Below are 24,295 nucleotides of genomic sequence, written 5' to 3' on the forward strand. Positions count from 1 at the left end.
CTAAGTTACCATGGAGATTTATTCTGTGAAGCTAGCCTGCTCCAGACCAGGCTAAGTTCCTTGATCTATTTAATCTCATTCCTTATCTCAGTCAGCAGTTGCCACAAATGGAAACCAATATTTATTCCACTGCCTACATATTGTTAAAACATTTAACTATACCCACTATCATTATTGAAACATTTGTGATCATTAATTACAATCATTTTAGATTGAACCACTAGATAATTTAGTTTCCCACAGACTACACATAAAGTACATCACCATATAAATATAAATACACATTAGAGAGTACCATGATGTTCCTTTATTGAACAAGGATGAATCAAAGCAAGTAAACCATCAGCTCCTTTAAAAACTGAAGTCACACAGTGCTCTACAAGACAAAAAGCACAGAATCAAAGCATGCTGTTTGAGACAAACTGTTTGTAAAAATGGCCTACACAAATAAAATTGCCTTGCCTATACAGCACAAAAACCTAACAAAAATTCCTCTGCCATTGCAGGCCCAACTTAAATAAACATGCAATATTAATTAAAATAATTTAACACATATTGGTCTCTGACCAGCCGACCACAGTCGTCATTCGGGAAGATGGCAGGAATGTCCCAGTCCATGAGAGCTGGCACTCTGGGGGCCCTCTCCTTTCTCAGGCAGGCCACATTCTGGAGGACAGCACAGGCCACAATGATATCACATGCCCTGTCTGGGCTGACTCTCAGGTGGGTCAGACACTGAAAGCGTGCCTTCAGTAGGCCAAATGTCATTTCTATCCGGGCCCTTGTTCTGGCATGGGCATGGTTGTATGCCAGTTGTGCCTCCAGAGGGTCTGCAAATGGAGTGAGCAGAAAAGGCTGGCAGGCGTACCCTCTGTCACCCAGCAATACACCCAGGAATTCACCTGTGAATACAAAATGTTACCATCACAACCTCATAAGTAGAGACATTCTTAACACAGCCATGATGTTAAAAGTGGTTATCAATAGAGGTTCTGTGGCTCACCTTGTGATAGGCGCCGATAGATCTCCGAGTTCCGAAACACTCGGGAGTCGTGGACCGAGCCGGGCCACTTTGCCACAACATTACTGATCACATAGTCAGCATTGCAGACCATCTGAAATGATAAGATGTTAAACCAATTAATGCACAGTACAGGCAATGTGTGGGCAGGCACATTCTTAATAAAAAGTACACTTGTTAAGTATTTGTCAGGGGACTTACCATTCTGCAGGATGTTCTTATATTTTACTTTGACTTGCTGCCATGTCCGTTTTGGCCCAGTCATGTTAAATCTACACACACAAAAACACACGCACACACACAATGAAACAGTGGAGGAGCATGGAGTTACATTTAGATAGTTTCACTCAGAGCTATAGAGTAATACAGAGTTGCGACACGCTTTGAAGTCGCCGCTAGGGCTGTCACGTGGTTCATGTGAGCCTCCGGAGTTCCAAACATCACAGCGCTGTCAGTCAGTTTGAACGGGTTTTAGCGGGACGGAGCACAAAAACGATAACTTTAACATTTACGACGCAATTTTCGGTAAATATTGACCCATAATGTGCATTGATCACTTCACCGACTATGTATTTTAATCAACGTTTTTCTTTTTTGGAGCACAGAGACACATTTATCACCATTTTAAATCGTAGAGGGTACCCCTGCATGCTAGCAGGGGGCAGCTACCTCGTCCTCCTTTATACTGAATCATGCCAGTGGTCCAGCTTACCTTCAGATCTACATCCTTCAACAGAGCATGATGTTACTGTCTGTTCCCAGGATTTACTCCTGTTGTCCCAAACACTCTATCTGTAGAAGATGTCATTCAGTCTGTCTGTTCTCTCTGGTGTCAGATGGACAATGAGCCCCCCCCTCCCGCGACCCGATCGACGGATTCAGCGGGTATAATGAATGGATGGATTAAAATATGAATTTAACTTTTTTTCTGGTTAAAACCATATTAATGACAAAATAAATGTGTCAGTTGTGAAAAAAATAAACAAAACAGATTTAAACCAAACATTTTATTATAAAATGTCATCATAGAACATGTAAAACAAGCCTTAATAAAGAAGTTATTTTACTGCTATCTCTACTGTTGGGTAGATTAATCTGCAACAATGAACTGTATTTGATCAAATTCAAGGGTTTGGACATTGTAGAAAAGTTCTGAAGTCCTAAGGGTTGATCCATGGCAGCAGCGAGCACCACATCTGCTGACCTCCCTGACAACAACAGAGAAATTAATAAATTTATTATCACAGCTGCAAAGTCATGCTGAAAAAAACTTACTTAATTAAAGAACAGTCAGCTAATGCCTCACTATGCCAAAAATGTAGTAATTTAATCAATTTACCGGAGAAAATACGTCAGAAATACCAAAAATGTATTAAATATATAGTATTTTGGTAATGTTTTAAAACCTAACAATCAAAACAACTTTACACAATGTCACCTGACAATAAAAAGTTAACGGACTTTAGTGAAATGATCACGTTAATTACCTCACGTTAGCCTCCGTTACCAAGCTTTAAGCTAGGTCCCTAAATCCATTCCATTTTTAACATCAACATCGACATTTCATGCTAACCAAATGTAAAAATAACGATGTCTAAGAGTATACTTCTGATAGATAATGCTTAAAAATGTAAAAAAAACGTTTAAAATGCTGTTATTTTATTAACTTACCAGTAATTGTTCTTGACGAGCAATTGAGGTTAACGGAGCTGCGTCCGTTGTTTGGAACTGTGGCGTCTCCGTGACCCACGTGACTTCCGCATTCCTTTCTTTCAATAGAAGTCTATGGGAGTGTCGCCACTCTCTTTTTACACCACTCTGGTTTCACTCACATGCAGTCAATTTCAACTTATTCATAATCAAAGTAGGCTACAAATATCTTTTCAAATATCGTCACCGTCCTAAAATAATCGCATAAGTCATTTTTTCAGGTTTTTCAGGAAACACAAAAAACTCCCCCCAAAAGTTAAATTATAGCATAAAATAATAATTTCAGTCAGTAAGTATGTATCAAAGGATGCTTGACACAAGAACACTTATTGTTTTTCATAAAAACTAAGATTAAATAAATGACTTAGGCATTTTTTGGACCACACCTTTGATGCCAAAAAATGACTTGGGCGATTATTTTAGGAAGGTGACGATATGTTAATTAACATTTTATTTGGATTGTAGCCTAATTGTGATAGTTTCAGTTGAGTGGTGAGTGTGCATTTGTGCACTACTTACGCATTCAGGCGGTCATAAATGGTTTGCCACGCTTGCTCCCTTTGTTTTTTGACTGTGGCAGTATTTCCTTTTTGTTTTATTTTCTCCTTCACCTCTTCATAGGTTTTCATTAATAATTCTTGCTCCGCTGGGGAGAAATACGCCACCCTTGTTGCCATGATGAATCAGTGAATCTATGATCGATCGTGGGGTCTATTTATGCAAGCCGTGTGCAGCACTTATCTGAGATCGGTTTCACCTGGCTTAATGAATCTGTGTCTGCTCATCCTGGCTTGGCCTTTGTGCAACCAACTAAGCCTGGGCGCCCATGTTTTGGATTCCTTGAACCTGGCTAAGTAGCTCATCCTGGATGTCTAAATCCTACTTTTGTGCAACGGGCCCCTGGAGACAAGGCAAGGCAAGGCAAGGCAAGTTTATTTGTATAGCACAATTCAACTACAGGGCGATTCAAAGTGCTTTACAGATACATTAAAACAGTAGAAATAAAAAGCATGATTTAAATTTTAAACAAAAAAAGAAAGAAATAGAACAATAGATAAAATCAGTAGTTAAAATGTGATTAAGCTTTGAAACTCAAGTTTCAGATTTGGAGCTTTATTCAAACGCAGCTGAAAATTGGTGTGTCTTCAGCCTGGACTTAAACACACTGAGTGTTTCAGCTGATCTGAGGCTTTCTGGGAGTTTGTTCCAGACATGTGGAGCATAGAAGCTGAATGCAGCTTCTCCATGTCTGGTTCTGACTCTGGGAACTGATAGAAGACCGGATCCAGATGACCTGAGGGGTCTGGAAGGTTCATACTGGGTCAGCAGGTCACTGATGTATTCTGGTCCTGGACCATTCAGAGCTTTATAGACCAGCATCAGAACTTTAAAGTCTATCCTCTGATGGACAGGCAGCCGGTGTAAAGACCTCAGAGCTGGACTGATGTGGTCCAATTTTTTTGGTCTTAGTGGGGACTCGAGCAGAAGAGTTCTGGATAAGCTGCAGTCGTCTAACTGACTTTTTAGGTAGACCTGTAAAGATGCTGTTACAGTAATCAAGCCTACTGAAGATGAATGCATGGACTAGTTTTTCCAGGTCTTGCTGACACATCATATCCTTTAACCTTGATATATTCTTAAGATGATAGTAGGCTGACTCTCAGATGTAAAGTTACCTATTGACACAAAGTACTTCCTGTTCTATAAGTATGTTTTGAACCAGTTTAGTACAGTTCCAGAAAGACCCGCCCAGTTTCCCAGTCGTTTCAGTAATATATTGTGGTCAACTGTATCAAATGCAGCACTGAGATCCAGTAAAACTAAGACTGACATTTTTCCACCGTCTGTATTCAGACATATGTCATTAAACACTTTGGTCAGAGCAGTCTCAGTGCTGTGGTGCTGTCTAAAACCTGACTGGAAGGTGTCATAGCAGATATTTTGTGTTAAAAAGTAATTAAGCTGTTGAAAAACCGCTTTTTCAATGATCTTACTTAAAAATGGGAGATTTGAGAGGGGCCTGTAGTTGTTCATTTGTGTCTTGTCAAGATTGTCCTTTTTCAGCAGAGGTTTGATTACAGCTGTTTTTAGTGGCTCTGGAAACACACCCGACATTAAAGACAAGTTCACCATCAGTAACAGGTCTGACTCCAAAATCTTTGAGACCCTTTTGAGAAAAGCTGTTGGCAGGATTTCTAAACAGCAAGAAGAGGAGTTCAGCTGATGTAAGATGTCCTCCAGGTCTTTGCTGTTAATGGGTTGGAACTGTGTCATGGTGTTTAAATGGGTTTTCAGTGGAGACGGTACATATGTCTAAATTTCTTGAAAAAATAGTTTCAGCTCAGCTTTGTGATCATTTCCACAGAATTAATGTGTTTGAAGAGTTTCAGTCAGGATTCAGAGTGCATCATAGCACAGAAACTGCACTGCTGAAAGTTACCAATGATCTCCTCTTAGCCTCTGATAGCGGACTTGTGTCTGTGCTTGTCCTGTTGGATCTCAGTGCTGCATTTGATACGGTCGATCACAGTATCTTATTACAGAGACTTGAACATGTTATTGGGATTAAAGGAACTGCATTAGGCTGGTTTAAGTCATATTTATCTGATAGATTTCAGTTTGTTCTTGTAAATGAAGAATCTTCCTCACACACCAGAGTAAGTCATGGAGTTCCCCAGGGTTCTGTGCTTGGACCGATTCTTTTCACTTTATACATGCTTCCATTAGGTAACATTATTAGACAGCATGGCATAAATTTCCATTGCTATGCTGATGATACTCAGCTGTACTTATCTATAAAACCAGATGAACCCAATAGGTTGGTCAGACTACAAGCATGTCTTAAAGACATAAAGACCTGGATGACTCAGAACTGTCTGCTTCTAAATTCAGACAAAACTGAAGTCGTTATCTTTGGACCTGAGCGCTTCAGGGAGAAATTGTCTAGTTATATAGTTACTCTAGATGCTATTTCCTTGGCTTCTAGTTCTACAGTGAGGAACCTTGGAGTTATTTTTGACCAGAATTTATCATTTGACTCGCTTATAAAACAGGTTTCTAGGACTGCCTTCTTTCACCTTCGTAATATTGTTAAAATCAGGAACATCTTGTCTCAGAGTGATGCAGAAAAACTAATTCATGCATTTGTTACTTCAAGATTGGACTGCTGTAATTCTTTATTATTGGGCTGTCCCACATATTCTCTGAAAAGCCTCCAGCTGATCCAAAATGCTGCAGCCAGAGTTCTGATGAGAACTAACCGGAGAGATCATATTTCTCCAGTTTTAGCTTCTCTTCATTGGCTCTCTGTTAAATTCAGAATAGAATTCAAGATTCTTCTCCTCACAAATAAAGCTCTTAATGACCGAGCTTGTTTTTGAATTGGCTCTATATGAATGAACTGGACTAATTTTAAATTGAATTAATTGGATTTGATTGTATTATGATTACAATGAATTAGACTATAATTGGACTGAATTGGACTATATTATTGAAGTGTCTTGAGATGACATTTGTTGTAATTTGGCTCTGTATCAATAAAACTGAATGGAATTGAATTATAGAAACATATGTACTAGGTTATTTTGCTGGCTTTACTGTATATCAGTGGCATGGATGCACAAGAAGCTTGTAGTTTAGCTGCATTCATACAATGCAGTCTGGATATATTATGAGAAGATATGACATGTTATTTGAGCTTTAGGACAAAACCAGCTGGGTGGGAGACACCAACTGTTTGGCCCTGAACTGTGAAAATGGATTTTGATTTGGTGCCGCTCTCTAACACCTAATAAAGACGAGCATCTAAAGAAAGAGGGAATCCACTAGTATTTGGAATCATACTGATCATGTCTTCACTGAGGATGCTAAATTCACCAAAACTGTTTTGTCTCTCTTCAGCCTTCCATCCAGACTAATACCACATGATTATGTCTGCACTTATACTTATACTTATACACGCACTTATCAAACAACATTTTTTCAGAATTTGGGGTCTGAGGACAGTGTGCCTGGCTGGCTGCTGGCTGTGTGTGGAATTTCAGTTGAATTATGCTTTGAATGGAAAAACTGAATTTGCTAGGGAATAAACACAGATGTTAACACAGGACTCATTAGTATACACATTGCTGAATCTCTTTTACTCTGGCTAATAAATATTTTGTCTTATTAAGTTCTGTATTTACACTTTTACTTATAAATAAAAAAGTATTATGGTGTTTCTTCACTAGACATCTGGCATGCAAACAGCAGGGATGCTTTGTGGGCTCACTGTAACAGTTGTAGATTCAGATCAAGACAAGGCAGCCACATAGGAAACTAGAAATTCTTTACATATCTGTTCATACTTTGTATACTACAGGCCTTTTAATCCAGTATTCTATTGTATTTAAATGAGAGAAACAAACAAAAAAACAACAACGATTTCTTCAAATCCTGGATTCCTCTTTTCTTTCCAAAAACAGATTAAAAACGAAAAAATAACATAATATGGTAAAATAACAGAAAAAAGTGAAATTTTTCAACTGCAGGACAGTAAGTGTAGCCTGCCAGATGTTGCTTGATCAAAAACCTCATTCTGAAATACAATGACTTTTATTGGGCACATTCCTGGACCTGAAACTGCCCCAGAGCACCTAAGGGTTGGGATACAGCAGTTCCTAACGTTGGTTTCCAGCCTTTGCTATATGCTAGCTTAAGACTTATGACAAAAAGGTCATATGTATAGCTGCACATTTGCAGGGCTCACACTTAGGGAAAATGTCATATGGTTAAGGAAAATACGATAAGGAAGAATTCTTAAAGAACTAGGGAAAGAAGCTCACGCTGCTATGATAATTCAACCACTTAAACTAAGCTGTGATATTGGTCTGCAGCACTGAAACTACAGACGTTCAATAAGATTTCTACAAAATGTGCTTTGGATACTTTGTCTATTGCAGTCTTATCATGTTGTAACTCTAAGGGTTTCTCATATATTAGAGATAATATAAAATATTACTTCATCAATGTTTGTAATTAAAAAAGGACAGAAAATTCAGAAAAGTGAAAGATAGCGTTTCCACAAATGCTCCTGAGCTCCTATTTATCCACGAAAACCATAGTTTGCACAATTTGATGAAAATAGTTGACCGTCCCAATGATGGTTGCGGCCATCTTTTATCATCTTTCTTTCATAAAGAATCGTCCAGTCTAGGAAACTTCCTAAGCATAAAGTATGATTTTGTTTTTATGACAGTAGCGTTACATCCCACAACTGTAGGGGAGGCCAAAGAGCAAAAAAGCTGCCACATTATCCAGTGTTACTTTAATATAGGTGCATAAGCCTTGTAGCATAAGTCGATGAACCACAAGGGAAGGTCGGCAGATGTAGATGTGGACTTTTGAGTAAGCTACAGCAGGTTAAAGATAAGGGTTTGAGTGTTTTCTTTCATTAAACACAGAAAAAATATGTGTAAGTTAACTTCTTACTTGTACTAATACCTCAATTGGCTGCCTCCTTGTGTCTCCAGCCATCTTCTCCATTGTTTTCCTGGCTCTAGCTTCCGAGAGTTCGTCTCAGCATTCAATGTGGACGCCACGACTATCCACCAGCCACACCTACCTGCCTGTTCGGCCCACTGCGGACTCAAGACTTCTGCACCACAGCCAGCTATACCCACCTGGATTCTACAAGAGCAAACCTGATCATTATCTGGATAAACTCTCACACTCAAACTCTTACTAATCATCTTCCTGTCCTCAGAGACTCCAGTTCACCTGGATCCTCCCTCTAGCCCCCAACACCAACCTAATTTAACCCATTGAGGCCGGGAAAGCATTGCCGCATTTCTACCTTCAAAGCCGGGGGCGCTGTTGCGTTATTCTACCTTTAATGGTCCCATGGCATGAAATTTTCACTTTTTAAGGTTGTTTAACATTAATATGAGTTCCTCTAGCCTGCCTGCGGTCCCCCATTGTCTAAAAATGACGATAGACCTAAACCATGCACTGGAAATTATTCTCCGCCTTTGGAAATGTGACCATGCAGAAGGCCTGATCGAGAAAGCCGCCGCTTATGACGTGGAGGTTGTTTCCACCCAGAGCCAATAAACTGCCTTTCCCCGCCCACAGCTCTTTGGCCAGCTCATTGTAAAATCAGTTGAAAGTCTGCGCAACGCCATCTTGATTTTTCTGCGTAGGATATCTAACACACCATGGCTGATCGAAAGCATAACATTTGCTCTGTACATGGATGTACAACGGATCTAAAAAATCTTTTTAAAGCTCCTGCATCAGAACCCCTAAAGAGCCAGTGGACAGATTTAGTTTTTTCTGGGAAAGTGACAAAAGAACAGAAGAGTGCGCCAAACATTTCACGGAGGATTGTTTCCAAAACTTGGGCTAATACCGAGCTGGCCTTGCCGAACGTCTTAAAATTAACCCTGGATCAGTACCAACTCTCTTTGGCCCAACTACAGACCTCGGACAAGTAAGTAATTTAACGCTCTATAATTGTGTTGCTTTTATGTATGTACAGTATAGTTAAATAGCTTGTTACCACAAGAAAGTGTCTTGAAAGTATCGTTAGCTCTGCAGCTAATAGCTCAGTCATTGTCGAAATAGCATGAGGTATGCGAGTGGACACCTCATTTACTGTAATGCGAGTGTTGTGTACTTATTTGTTGTTTTGATAGCCGTCCTGCTGTTGGTGTTATGGCGCGCACGATATCTGCCTTTCCCCTGATTAAAATGACTAGCGCTACGTCCATCTTTGCAAACCAGAGCAATCAGCTGAGAATGTCAAAATCGCGATTAGCATAGGGCTAAGTCTTCAAACTTGCATACAAAGTAATAACTTGTACTAATTTGACCTTGTTGTATCTACACAGGCCAGCACATCAAGTGCTTTTATTCAGCTGCCTCTCTCAAGGGATGTTGCCTGCCAGACAGACCAACTGGAAACACATACTGTAGCCACACAGCTATCCTTTAGGACTTTGAAGGCCCACATCAGAAGTGAAGGTATTTTGACCCTGTATTTATTTTGCTTGAGAAAACAACAGAACAAAACTTTACTAAAGACCAGTGTTATATTTTGCATGTCTTACTAATGATCCCAAGAAAAATTATTACAATGCGTTGGATGCAGCCTGAGCCTCCTACAGTGGCTCAATGGAGACAGAGGTGTAATCAAGTCCAAGTGATGGAAAATATGACTGCCATCCTACAGTTAAAATTACCCCTATTCCTTAGGAGATGGACACCTGTCATTCTTTATATTGGTTAAGCATATAATTTGTATAAGACGAATGTAACATAAGCTTGCAATCAAGGTGAACCTTTTTTTTTCTGTATTTTTATTTTAATTTTTAATTTTATTTGTATATGTGTGTTTTATGTATAATATTGTTATTATTATTATTTGTCTGTTTCTGTGTGGTGTGTTTGTTTGTATTGCCTATACGTTATTGGCAATAAAGTAAAAAAGAAGTGAAGGTATGTTCTAGCCACCTTCAATAAGATGAGATTAACTTTATTGTCCCACATGTGAAATTGGTCTCTGGTTAGAAGAGTGCTGTCACTGTATGAATACATCATATGTCATACACATGTATGACTTGACATATCAAACAAACATACATCCTGACGGTACAATGGGGATATTTGTTGCAGGTGTCCAGGCAACTGTCTCCTGCAAAGACTTTGGTGTTGGGACGTCCAATGTAGACCCTTTGTTCCTGTCATCAACACCAGTAAAGAGACCATCCAAAAGACCTCGATTGGATCTTGAGGAGGAGCAGGAAGATGATGCATTGGAGGGAAGCTCTTTAGTGGATACCCCAAAGGGACAGGATTCCACTTATGACCCTGCAGACTCTGTCACAGCGTCCGAAAACTCTACACTGAGGCTGTAAGTTATCATTATCTGTGTGTGAGTGTGAAGAAAATGTAGGGATTGTGAGAACTTTCATAATTTTTATTTAAATTGTATGGCATTCCAACATGAAGGATTGGTCTCAGTGAGACTGTTGTTGTTTATACCATTACTTTTAGGATTATTTATGTGCATACAGATTATTCATCCGGCTTCAAGGAGTGTGCTGGTTTAAAGTACTGTCCAGATGAAAGCTCAATCTGATTAACTCAAAATGTGTTTTGCTTTCTTTGTGGTTTTATATAGAGAGGAGTCCTCCACTTCCACACACATCAAAAAGTACATAGTGTACGAGAACTGCATCATGCAGTTGTTTAATGCATGTCCGGTCTGCACACGGGCATGTGATGTGAAGACTCAAAGGCTGGGGACATTCCTGTCTGTAAAGCAGCGGTGTCCCCACTGCACATTTAGAAGACAATGGAATAGCCAGCCTATCCTGGGTAGCACGCCAGCTGGAAACCTGCACCTTTCTGCCGCTGTGCACCTGAGTGGTGCATCTTTCATACAAATAGAAAAGGTAAAGTATGTGCAACTGTAGATACCATAACTGAAATACTTGTATTCATATCAAATTACATGTATTATTTCTCTCCTCCACACCCAGGTCTTCAAGGCAATGAAGCTGGAGTTGTTTCGGTATGAAACATTTCGCCGGCATGCCAGAGCCTTCATTGAACCTGCAGTTATTCACCACTGGAAAGTCACACAGGATGTGAATCTGCAGCGGCTTACTCGGGAGGAAAAAGTCATACTCGGTGGTGACATGAGGGCTGATTCTCCAGGTATTGTTACTTGACTGAAGTATTGTATTTTGTACAGTGATATTGTTTGAAGTTCAAAGGAATGACAGCAGGCAGGGGGTGGTTTTATCAAGGTCTTTAGCTCCAACTATCTGTAGCCAAAGGCCAGCAATCAGAGTGTAATAGTGCTGGCTCTGAGACACACAAAAGCCAGGGACCAGGTCTGATGGCTCTAAGCAGTGTGTTGTTATGTGAAGTTATGAATTACACCTAAATATAAGAATACATAATATGTATTGAATAGTAATTCCAAGTGTCATTATTTAAACCCAATTTTTAACAGGTCACTCTGCAAAATATGGGAGTTACACCATGATGGATCTCCAAACACCGTTGTGGACATTCAGTTGGTCCAGGTGAGTTGTTGAAATTGACTCTGTAAAGGGGTTATTGGTTGTAATTTAAAAATCAAGGTCCATAATACATTGTCTACTAATGTGTTTTTTTTCTGTGGTGACAGAGCAACGAGGTTGGTGGTAGCTGCTATATGGAGAAAGAGGGCCTGACGAGGAGTCTGGCCTTGCTCGAGTCGCGTGACGTCAACCTGGATTGCATTGTCACCGATCGTCATCCTCAAGTGCAGAAGTTCCTCAGGGAGAGAAACATCACCCAGTACTACGATGTGTGGCACTTCGCAAAAGGTAACTTTTCAGGTTTTCAGGTAACCTAAAGTACTTATGGCATCTGAGGTGGAAAAGACGCTGGCGTTCACTAGTGAATCAACATGTTTGGTCAAAGTCAGATGTTCAGAAATATCAACACCAAGATCTACTCTTTCCACCTCAGAGTCGTTAATCTGGACTGGTTGGTAGACTTTCTGCTGGTATTGCCTGAAATCTATATATATCTCCTTAGTCTTGGTAACAATAGGAGTAGGTTGTTGTCTTGGCAACAGTTTGAAAGTCTATCTACCTCATTCAAGTAAGCCTGCTCATTGTTCTTAGAAATTAGGTCAACTACTGCTGTGTCATCAGAAAAATTGACAGCAATGATGTTGGACAGTCAAATGCTGACATTATGTCAATATTATCAAATGCTTTGAAATTGTTTTTGAATTGCTACAGCATAGTTGTCACTCTTACTCTTTACTAAGTGGAATGTTGTTTGCTTTCATTTTAGGAATTTCAAAGAAACTGGAAGTCCTATGTAAGATGAAAGACTGAGAAACTGAGCAAGTGGATGAAAAGCATCAACAACCACATATACTGGACTGCAGCTAATTCAACCTCAGGGCCAGAGAGAATTGCCAAGTGGAACGCGATCCTCAACCATGTGCAAGATATCCACACGCATGAGAATCCTCTTTACCCCAAGTGTGAGCATGCAATCCGCACAACAACGGACAAAAAGAAATGGCTCCAAGCAGGTATCTCAACCAATATGCAGGCAAAATGTTAAAACAGCAAACAACGAGGTCATTGCTGTGATATTTGTTACTGTATTGTTTTCTAATAAGATATTTTGTTATTGTTTGCAGCAACTAAAGCTTTCTACCAGTTGGAGTCTCTGCTGACAAAGAAAAGAACGCTGAAGGATGTGGAAAAACTGAGCCCCCACCACCAAACGTCATCTTTGGAGGATTTCCATGCAGTCATCCTTCGTTTTGCTCCAAAAAATGTAGTGTTTCCCTTTATTGGAATGCTGTGCAGGTAAAACAAATCTTTACTCAATACTTTTAGGAATTTTAGTTTAAAATATCTGTCAATATGAACAAATATTTTTATCTTGTACTTCCAGACTCTACCTGGCTGCTATGCATTTCAATGAAAATGCGGATTGACCACAGGCCGAAACGGAGGAAGGTGTACCCCTCTTTAAACTCTCCTTTCCAAAGTCTCAGAAGGGAGAGTGCAGAGCTAAACCAGTAAAGACAAAGGCGACCTTTGGTAATGGTTCAAATCAATTAAAATGCACATTGTTTGGAATTTGAACATATATTTCTCTCGAAGAAAAATGGATTACATACAAATGCACAGTAAAAACAAAACTCAACCAATTAAATGGAGATACTGCTTGTGCTTTATGATACAGGTTATGTTTCTGACATGATGGACCTAATCTTCGATGAAGTCTTTTTTTAACCCGACACCATACAACGATGCGCTGTTGGCCATCTCTGTCCCAGAAGACCTATCAGCGCAGTATGAGAGGCCAGACAAGGAGGAGGTCATTGCCATGGCCGTTTAAACCCAACATAGTGGCCTTCCTCATCAGGAAACTCCGAGCGGATGCGCAGGACCACACGGGCTGGAATTACAACCCGGATTCTGCGTCCCAAGAAGCCCCAGCACCAGCTCACAAAACAGCGATAGGAGAGATACCTGTAGCGACTGAAAAATTGATTCAGATATTTTAGATAGTAAATTCTGAATGTATCATTGTGTGTGTGAAAAAAATATTCTATGCACCAATGGATCATATTTGGTCTGTTTTGTGTCCCCCCCACCCCATCCCACGCTGTAAAAAAATAAATAAATTATTGGAATAAAAAGTCAAAACTCTAAACTTCTGTTATTAACTTATCTAACAATGCACAATTTACCGGTGTATTTCTCTGAACTGTAGAGGACCATAGTCTGCTCTGTATATTTGGCTGGCATTTTGAAGTGAGTAGATGTGATGCGATGTAATGTTCATCTGTCATACGCACAATATTGGTTACGTCATTACGTCATTACGTCATTACGTGAAGCTTGGACTTCTGGGAGTTAGTTGTATTCGTGAAGATGCTAGGTTAGGAGCATGTCAACGAATGTGTTTGAATGAGTTGTTAATAAAAGACCTAAACGTAAGACCCAGCCTGGCATATTCATGACATGGTGTCAGAAGTGGCCCAGTGACTGCAGCAGTGATCGACCGCGAGGAGGAAGACCCAACTGAAGTGACGACGAGATGGCAAAGTTTCATGCTCCGGAATCGTTTGACTTCACCCAACCGTCCACATGGCCGGTATGGAGACAACGCTTCTCCCGCTACAGAATCGCTACGAAGCTCGACAAAGAGGATGGTGAAATTCAAGTAAACACTCTACGCGATGGGGAAGGAGTCTGAGGCAATATTCAGTACGTTTGCTTTTCCGGAAGATGTCGAGGATTACTATGGGGAAACAATGAAAAAGTTGGACGAACACTTTAATCCCAAACGGAATATTATCCACAAGCGGGCATGCTTTCACAGACGCTCGCAGAGGCATGGTGAGAGCGTGGAGGCGTTCGTGAGACACTTGTATGAACTGGCGGAGTATTGCGACTTCGGGGTGACTAAAGACGAACAGATACGGGATCGTATTGTCATCGGATTAGTGGACATGGAGATATCGCAAAAACTACAGCTGGAGCCGGACTTGACTTTAGAGAAAGCCATCAACATGGCACGTCAGTCAGAGCTCATCAAGGCACAAAGCCTCACCGCCCGATCCCCAGAGAGTGAAGTCAGCGCAGTCACACGTAAGCCAAAACAATGCAAACATACAGAAAGAAAACAAAGTTTTGCTAAAGCTAAAAGTGGGCAACTGAAACAAGGAAATGGATGTCAGAGATTTGGCAGAGTGCACGAGTTCGGGGCGTGTCCAGCAAACGGCAAACAGTGCTGGAAATGCAGTAAAAATGGACACTTTGAAGCTATGTGCAAAACAAAAGCAGTGCGAGCAGTGGCAGCGGCAGCGGCTAATAGTGATAGTGACGAGGGCAGCTCTTGGTTCTTAGGAGCCGTTACTGAGAACAACGATGTCGACGAGGACAAGTGGTTCGTAGATCTGCAAATTAAAGGGACTACCGTGCAATTTAGGATTGACACAGGCGCAGCTATTACTGTGATTTCAGAACAGACATTGCTCAGCCTGCCCCAGCGCCCTGTTTTGAAAGAAACAAATGCAGTTTTCACTAGCCCTGGTGGGAAGCTCGACTGCAAAGGCAAATTCTTAGCAGAGACTGAGAAACGTGGCGTGAACCACAATTTCTGGATATATGTGATGAGGGGCCCATTCACCACCAACCTGCTGGGTAGGTGAATAGCTTCTGAAATGGGGCTGATTCGCAGAGTGGATGGAATCGAAAGTTTTGAGGATGTCTTTGGAAATATTGGACTTTTGAAGTGTGAGCCTGTGAAAATTAAGCTCCAGCCCAATGCCACTCCTTATAGCCTCGCCACACCCCGCCGCCTTCCCTTCCCGATCCTGCCTCAGGTGGAAGAGGAGCTGAAGCGCATGCAGTCTTTGGGCATCATAGAGGAGGTGCACGAAGCCACAGACTGGTGCGCCCCCATGGTGCCGGTGATCAAAAAGAACAAAAAGCCCAGAATACGTGTGGACTTGAAAAAACTAAACAAAGCAGTGAAAAGAGAGCGGTTCATCCTGCCCACGCTTGAAGACATCGCACCAAAGCTCTCAGGCGCCACTGTGTTTTCAACTGTCGACGCTTCCAGTGGATTTTGGCAAATACCACTGGATGCCAATAGCAGGAGGCTCATGACATTCATCACGCCGGTGGGTCGTTTCTGTTTCCGGAGGCTGCCATTTGGCATAACCTCGGCCCCGGAAATTTTCCAGCAGAAGATGAGTGCCCTCCTGAGAGACCATGAAGGCACCGTGGTGGTCATGGATGATGTCCTGATCTTCGGCAAGGACAGACAGGACCACGACAAGAATCTGCGGAAGGTGCTGGAGACCATCAGAGCGTCTGGACTGAAGCTCAACCGGAGTAAGTGCCAGTTCGGAAAATCTGAGATCCAGTACTTTGGCCATGTGATAGGGAAAGACGGCATTAGGCTGGATGTGAGCAAAGTTAGAGCAATAACAGAGCTACCAAGCCCCACCAACACGGCAGAGTTACACCAGACCATTGGAATGATCAACTACTTGGGGAAATTCCTCCCTGCCCTCTCATCTGTCATGCACCCCATCAACAGCCTGCTGAAAAAGGACACTGCTTGGGTTTGGGAAGAGGCACAGGAGGAAGCGTTCAAGGAGGTAAAGAAAATGCTGACCTCCACACCAGTGCTGGCGTACTACGATGCATCCAGACCTACCGTAGTCAGTGCTGATGCCAGCAGCTACGGTCTGGGGGCTGTGTTGCTACAGGAGCAGGAGAGCGGACTCAGACCAGTGGCCTTCTGTTCCAGAACGCTGACGGAAGCCGAGCGACGGTATTCCCAGATCGAGAAAGAGTGTCTCGCCAGTGTATGGGCATGTGAGCGGTTCACCAGGTATCTGCAGGGAATGGAGAAATTCTGTTTACAAACTGATCACAAGCCGCTCGTCCCTCTCATAAACTCTTACGACCTCGACAAGGCACCTGTGAGATGCCAGCGGCTGCTGATGCGTCTCATGAAATTCAACGCTGACGCCGTGCATGTCCCAGGGAAGCAACTTGTCGTGGCAGACACATTGTCACGCAATCCTCTGCCAGACAGAGACATGTCTGACACGGAGGACAAGGTCAAGGCCTACGTACAAGCTGTGATCGGAACAAGACCAATCACAGGGGACAGACTGGACGCGATCAGGTCAGCCACTGGCCGGGACACTGATCTCCAAACTGTCATTCGCTACACCAGAGCCGGCTGGCCAGGTGAGTTAGCACGCACTCCACATTCACTACACGGATTCCGTGCTGCCAGGGCACAATTGTCAGAAGCAGAAGGACTTCTCTTGTATGATGACAGAATTGTCATTCCTCGCTCTATGCAAACAGATGTACTGTCCCAGCTACATGATGGCCATCAGGGGCTTACAAAGTGTTGCAGAATGGCCAGCATGTCGGTGTGGTGGCCAGGGATTGGCCACGCCATCACCGAAACAGTGAGAAAATGTGGATTTTGCCTTAAGAACAAGCCTACGCAGAGGCGTGAGCCACTGATGACCACGCCCCTGCCCGGTGGTCCGTGGCAAAGAATTGCCGCTGATCTCTGTGAACAAGATGGTAAGCAGCACCTCATTGTTGTGGACTATTACTCACGTGACATTGAAATAGCACAGCTGACTACCACAACCAGTCAGCAAGTGATTGCTCGCCTGAAAAGCATGTTTGTCAGGTGGGGCATTCCCCTCGAGCTGGTATCAGATAATGGTACCCAGTTCACTTCAGCTGAGTTTCAAGCGTTCAGTGAGCAGTACAACTTCACACACACAAAGTCCAGTCCCCATTATCCACAAGCCAATGGAGCAGCAGAGCGGAGTGTTGCCACAGCTAAGCGTATCCTGCGGCAGTCAGAACCTCACCTAGCCCTTATGAGCAACAGGGCTACTCCAATCACCGGAACAGGTCAGAGTCCAGCACAACTCGCCATCGGACGACAGATCAGGACAACAGTTCCCGTGCTACCTGCACAGCTGGCTCCGAGTCCTGTTGACAACGATGCTGTGAAGATTAAAGACCAACAAGCCAAAAGTGCCTATCGTTTCTTTTACAACAGACGGCACTCAGCACGTCCCTTACCTGTACTACAGTCAGGTCAACACGTCAACATCAAGTTGGATGGAGAGAAAGGCTGGAAGACTCCAGCAAAAGTCATCGCGCAGGCACCTGAGCCCAGGTCCTACTACGTCCAAACAGACCATGGGACACTCGCCCGCCGGAACCGCAGACACATCCAGGAAGTGTCGGGGTCATCAGAAAAGGTCACTGCATCAGAGACTAGTGACCAGAGCCAGGCCAGGTCCTGTGACCCGGGCTCCCCTTGAAAACATTGAAAGAAAAAAAAAAAAGAGAAATGTAACAAGAATGCAAAATGAGTTTATGTTGCAGTGTTTTGACAAGTGACAACTTACTTGAGTTAATGAGTTAAACAGTTCATTAATGAGTTCATTGGTTTAATGGTACCTAAATGAAAGAAGCAAGAACAACAGTAACAAAGATTTGAAGTAACAACCAGCCATTTATGTTGTGCTTTATTACAGATTTATTTTTAAAGTAAATATGCTGGGAATTTTAGTTATAAACAGGTGATTGATTTTATGGGAATGATTGACTTAACTTAGGGGTAGATGTGATGCGATGTAATGTTCATCTGTCATACGCACAATATTGGTTACGTCATTACGTCATTACGTGAAGCTTGGACTTCTGGGAGTTAGTTGTATTCGTGAAGATGCTAGGTTAGGAGCATGTCAACGAATGTGTTTGAATGAGTTGTTAATAAAAGACCTAAACATAAGACCCAGCCTGGCATATTCATGACAGTAGACATTTAGGCAGACAGGCTCCAATCCAGGATGGTCTACCATGCATGGGAGCTGTTCTTCGACCTCCCGAAGTCGTGTAGTAACCTTTTTAGAATTAGAAACGGTAAGTGACATTTATTAGCAAAATTAGTTGCCTAAAGAAGAGACCAATTATTTTCCAGTGAGGTGGTGAGAATGTTACCTGTGGTATCTCAAGGCAGCAAATATTCTCCACTTCTGTGGGCATAGTTGCACATTTTCCACAATGGCACCTATGTAAAAAATGTAGGTGGATATAAACAACATAAAAAGGTATAATGGCTTGTTAGTGTCTAGCTTGTGGCTGTTGAGTAAGTAAACATCAAATGTGCTCTGGAGTAAATCAAATATTTTTTTTCATATGGTGAACATTTATCTTCAGGAATAAATCATGAGTAATGTGCAACATGATTTACATGGATGTGAAGGCTGCATAGCTCTTTTTTATGACAAAGATTACTGATATAAGCTAAGCCCACATGATAATATCTGTAACAACACATAAGCAAAACAAACTAAATTAATGGCGAAATACTTAACTAACCATTCAGAGACGTCCTGCTGTAGTCGCTGATTTTCAACTTCTTCAACTTCTTCTCCATCTGGATCAGACTCTGGGTGAAATTGAAAAGCTTGAACGACTAGAGCTGTAACAAAATCCGGGTTATCCGGTTTTCAACCCGGATAAATACGTCACCCGGGCAGACCGGATGGTGGCATGCATTTGATCCGCGGGGGGGTCGCGCAAGATGGCGACTGCAGCAGACGTGTAAGTGCGAAGCTCTGCAGCATTAACGAGTATCTGATGATAATTTGACGAGGCCAACGGTTTGAACGGCTTGTTAAACGGCTAAACACCAACCAAACAAGGATAGAAGAGTTTTGATAATAGGTTGAAGATTCTGACGAGTGACGACCTATGGACATTAACTCTCCTGACACGTGCGTCAACTAAGCTACAAGCTAGCCTACGAAGCTAACACCAACATTGCACCAGTGAGCCGAAATGACAAAGAGAGACGCAAAAAAAAAAGAAGTCACAAAAGGAAATCTGGTGATGGACATGGAGCCAGAGGAGAGTTTCTACGGCTTGTGTTCTCCTCTTCCCGAGACTCCCAGCAAAAGTCCAAACCCGAAGAAACTGTGTGGAGAAAACAAGGAGAAGGACACGGTTTCTAACTCCGACATCCTCCAAGCCATACGTGAGTTAAAGCGGGGTTTTTCCGTCTTTGAGCAGCAAATGAAACAAAACACTGCGGACATTAAAGAGGCAAAAGAAGTAATGAAAGGGCTTAATTTTCAAGCTAAAGAAACGGAGGATAAAGTGATAACGCTGGATAAAAGAGTGGACGAACTGAAAGAAAAAACCGAAGAAGGAGAAAGATACAGCAGAAGATGGAATCTGCGCCTCATCAACCTCCCAGAAAAAGAAAACGAAGATGTGAGGCATGAAGTCCTCAAAATATTGAGCCAGATTGCACCGGATGAAAAAAGTAAGATGGGGTTCCTGGTTGACACGGTACACAGAGTGGGACGCCCGAGGGATGATAACAAACCGCGTCCAGTCATCATCCAGTTCAACATGCGGACCTTCAGGATTAAGATTTGGAGAGAATCACGCAACGCTGACATCCTGAAGAAGATGAACCTCCGTATGGCCGAAGACCTGACCCGCTTCGAGAAAGACTGCAGAAACAAACTGTGGCCTTTAGTCGAACAGGCACGTAAGGATGGAAAGAAAACCAGATGGCAAGGGCCGATCGTCTTCATCGATGGGGTAAAATTCACTGCGTGAAAAGCCAGCTCTGAAGACCATGATGCTTATTAAAAGTAAAAAAAAAGAATATTAAGAAAGCTCATTACAAGTAATGTTATGGCCTCAAAACAGCACATTTTATATGCCTGATACTCATAATGTTCAGAGTTTTTCTAACTTTTTCCAAAGGTAGAGAGTTTTTATAAAAAGCTCTTTTCTTGTTGTTGTTTTCTTTTTGATTGTTCAAGTTAGTCGGCATCCAGCTATTTTTATTTTTTTTATTTATGGCGACCAACAATTTCATCAACCTTAAAGTACTTTCTCTTAATGTCAATGGTATACGCAATATTACCAAAAGAAAGGCAATTTTTTTGTTTTGCAGAAGGTCTAACGCCGATTTACTTTTTCTACAAGAGACACACTCCTGTGAAGATGATCGTAAATTCTGGAGAAGTCAATGGGGAGACCAGATTTATTTAAGTCATGGTTCTAACAACTCAGCAGGAGTAGCTATTCTGTTTAATAAATTTAAAGGGGATGTTATAGAATCTCACTTATCTGAAGAAGGTAGATGGATTATTTTAGTGCTTAGAGTAAACAATGTGATTCTGGTGGTGAATAACATTTATGGTTATAATTACAATGCTCTAGCAAAAAATATGATTGTCCAACTGACAGCAAAACTTTTGAAGCTCAAAGAGAAATATAAAGAGGCCCACTTAATAATTGGCGGTGACCTAAATGATGCAGCTGATGACTTAATGGACAGAGTACCAGCAAGAATATCTTCCAATTCAAGATTTAAAGTGATATCACACTTAGGTGAGCAACTTAATGTTATAGACGCCTGGCGATATATCCACCCTTACCAAAAAGAGTGTACATGGAGTAATGCTAGTGGTTCTTTACAATCTCGAATAGACATGTGGTTAATATCTTCTTACACTATGCAATATGTTTCCGAAATATCACATAGTTATGCCCCCTTTTCAGATCACAAAATGATAGTCATTTCCTTTACTAATCCTCTAAAACAAAAAGCAACACTGCGTGGTTACTGGAAATTAAATTGTAATTTACTGAAAGATGAAGCTTTCTGTAACTCAGTCAAAGCAATTGCTGGGAATATTTTCAATGAAAAAGAACTTAGTAATATACAAAAATGGGAATTTTTTAAATTTAAAATCAGAGAATCAGCTATTAGACACAGTAAAGAAATGAAAAAACGCAGCAATCTTAAAGAATCTGAAATCATGAAAGAACTAAATATCCTAATAAACAAAAGTTCCCCTACTCCAGAGGAAGAAATTAAACTGATAAAATTGAAAGATGATTTAGATAGTTTATATATTAATATGACCAAGGGAGCCTTTGTACGCTCCAGGGCTAAATGGTTAGAGGAAGGTGAGAAGAATACAAGCTACTTTTTCGCCCTAGAAAAAAGGAACTACAAGAGGAATAATATCACATCTCTAAAAATAGATAATTCTGTAACCTCCAACCCAACTGATTTAGCAAATCACGCTTTTCAATTTTATTCTGACCTATACAGCTCTAATTATAATTCAATAAAAGGTGAAGAATTTATTAATAATGTTAAAGAATTTACTCCCAAAATATCAGATAATTTTAAATTGGATTGCGAAAAACCTATCTCTAAAGTTGAAATCCTTGAAGCTCTAAACAAAATGAAAAAAGGTAAATCTCCAGGAATGGACGGTCTTCCTGTCGAATTTTACCAGTGCTTTTGGGAAATAATTGAAAGACCTCTTTTTGAAATGCTGAAAGAATGTACAAATAATGAAGAAATGACCACAACCATGAAACAAGGCATAATAACTTTGCTTCCCAAACCAGACAAAGACCACCTTCTATTGGATAACTGGAGACCAATAACATTGCTCAATGTTGACTATAAAATACTCTCACTAATTTTCGCCAGGCGTTTAAGAAAAGGTTTAAGTGAAATCATACATGAAACTCAAACTGGCTTTATGAATAATCGCCACATAAGTTGCAACATTAGGTTTATCCTTGACTTAATAGATTACTCTGAATATGTTGATTCAGACGCTTTAATTTTATTTTTAGACTTCTACAAGGCATTCGATAGTGTAGAGCATCAATTTTTATTTAAATCTCTTCAAACCTTCGGTTTTGGTGAACATTTTGTATCCTATATTAAAATGCTCTATAAAGATATTAGTAGCTGTGTCATGTTATTCCCAAATACCACAAAAAGATTTTCAGTGTCTAGGTCAGTCCGTCAAGGATGTCCTTGCTCCCCATTTCTCTTTCTTATAGTCGTTGAATTGCTTTCAATACAAATTAGACAGAGCAATGTCTTTCGAGGGTTAAAGATTTTTGAGAGAGAGATTAGGATAACTCAATTAGCGGACGATACAGTCTTATTTTTGGAAAATAAACAACAAATAGAGACAGCACTTAAGGTAATAGACACCTTTTCTGTTGCTTCAGGTTTAAAACTTAATTTAAAAAAATGTGAAATACTATGTCTCTACAACACAAATGAAACTCTTATATGTAAAATACCAATTAAAGAAAATATTAAGTATCTTGGAATTTATATTTCTAAAAATATAATTGAACGTCAAACAAAAAACTTCAAACCTAAAATACAAAAAACTAAAAATATTTTCAATATGTGGCTCCAAAGAGATCTGTCCCTATTAGGTAGAGTTCTTCTGAGTAAAGCAGACGGTATCTCTAGATTTGTATATCCTACTCTCTCTCTTTTTGTTCAACAATCCCTTTGTAAAGAAATAAATAATACCCTAATAAGTTTTGTCTGGAAAAACAAATGCCATCGTTTAAAAAAAGAGATCTTGGCAGCCCCAAGAGGAGATGGTGGTATGGAGCTGTTAGACTATATGGATGTGAACTATACCTTTAAGACAAAATGGATAAAAGAATATTTGAAAAAGCCAGAATCTCTTTGGTATTTTATACCTCAGAATATTTTTGGGAAAGTTGGAGGGTTACCTTTTCTCCTAAATTGTGATTATAATGTTTCAAAATTACCCCTAAAATTATCTAAATTTCACCAACAAGCCATTTCAGCAGCAAAACTATGCTTTGTCCATAACTTCTCTCCACATAAAACTATTATATGGAACAATGAGTTCATAACTAGGAAAAATAAATCACTATTTCTGAAACATTGGATTGAAAAAGGAATAATATATCTTAAGGATTTACAAAATGATGTAGGTGAAATTTTTAGTTATGAAGAATTTCTTAGATCTAAAATCTTCCCTGTTACCTATAAAGAATTTCAAACAGTGATAAAAGCTATTCCCAGTGGCATTCTCCAATTGATAAAAGGTCATTTTGAAAGGCAAGAGGCAGAGAAAGTTGACTTTACCCTCTTTATTAATGGTATAAACATTATGAGTCACCATTGTAACAATAAACATATAAGGAATCATTTTTTCAGGAAAAGGAAAATTACACCTCGAGGAAAATTTGTATGGTCTTCCTCTTTCTCTGACATTAATTGGAAAACAACATGGCTCCTTCCACATAAATTTGTTATCTCCAATAAAATCAAAGAAGTTCAATATAAAATTATACATAACATCTACCCCACTAACAAATTTGTGTCAAAATTTGTCAATATTGATGCCAATTGTGTATTTTGTAATGCCGAAGTGGAAACGATTAGGCACCTTTTCTTTGAATGTAATTTTTCCCAGATTTTTTGGAAAAAAATCGAAGCTTACATCACATCACATTCCAACATACCAATTAATTTGAATGCCAAAGATATACTGTTATACTATAATAATAAAGATAGGAAAATGCAACACTTAATTAATTTGATTATTCTAATTGCAAAATTCCACATACATAAAACCAAATTTTCTAAAGG

The 24,295-nt window shown here is 40.5% G+C and overlaps 1 protein-coding gene and 1 long non-coding RNA gene across 3 annotated transcripts; both read left to right on the forward strand.

Annotated features, from left to right (window-relative positions):
- Positions 1 to 9,565: 9,565 nt before the first annotated feature.
- On the forward strand, positions 9,566 to 10,917 carry LOC142380634 (uncharacterized). Its single transcript, XR_012769841.1, has 3 exons — positions 9,566 to 9,733; positions 10,385 to 10,622; positions 10,893 to 10,917. It is a non-coding gene; the product is annotated as an uncharacterized LOC142380634 (long non-coding RNA).
- An 8,468-nt stretch (positions 10,918 to 19,385) lies between these two features.
- LOC142379613 (uncharacterized) lies at positions 19,386 to 22,076 on the forward strand. Of its 2 annotated transcripts, none has more exons than XR_012769785.1 (2): positions 19,386 to 20,477; positions 20,786 to 22,076. XR_012769785.1 is itself a non-coding variant. In XM_075464663.1 (2 exons), exons 1-2 carry the CDS (start codon positions 19,654 to 19,656, stop codon positions 20,792 to 20,794), a joined length of 780 nt encoding a protein of 259 aa, XP_075320778.1. In that variant the 5' UTR covers positions 19,386 to 19,653; the 3' UTR covers positions 20,795 to 22,076. The 2 variants fall into 2 exon arrangements, 1 of the variants encoding a protein (XP_075320778.1); XM_075464663.1 differs by having other exon boundaries at positions 19,386 to 20,424.
- Positions 22,077 to 24,295: the final 2,219 nt, after the last annotated feature.

This window comes from Odontesthes bonariensis, chromosome 5 (assembly GCF_027942865.1).
Source record: "Odontesthes bonariensis isolate fOdoBon6 chromosome 5, fOdoBon6.hap1, whole genome shotgun sequence".
In the NCBI taxonomy this organism is placed as follows: Eukaryota; Metazoa; Chordata; class Actinopteri; order Atheriniformes; family Atherinopsidae; genus Odontesthes; species Odontesthes bonariensis.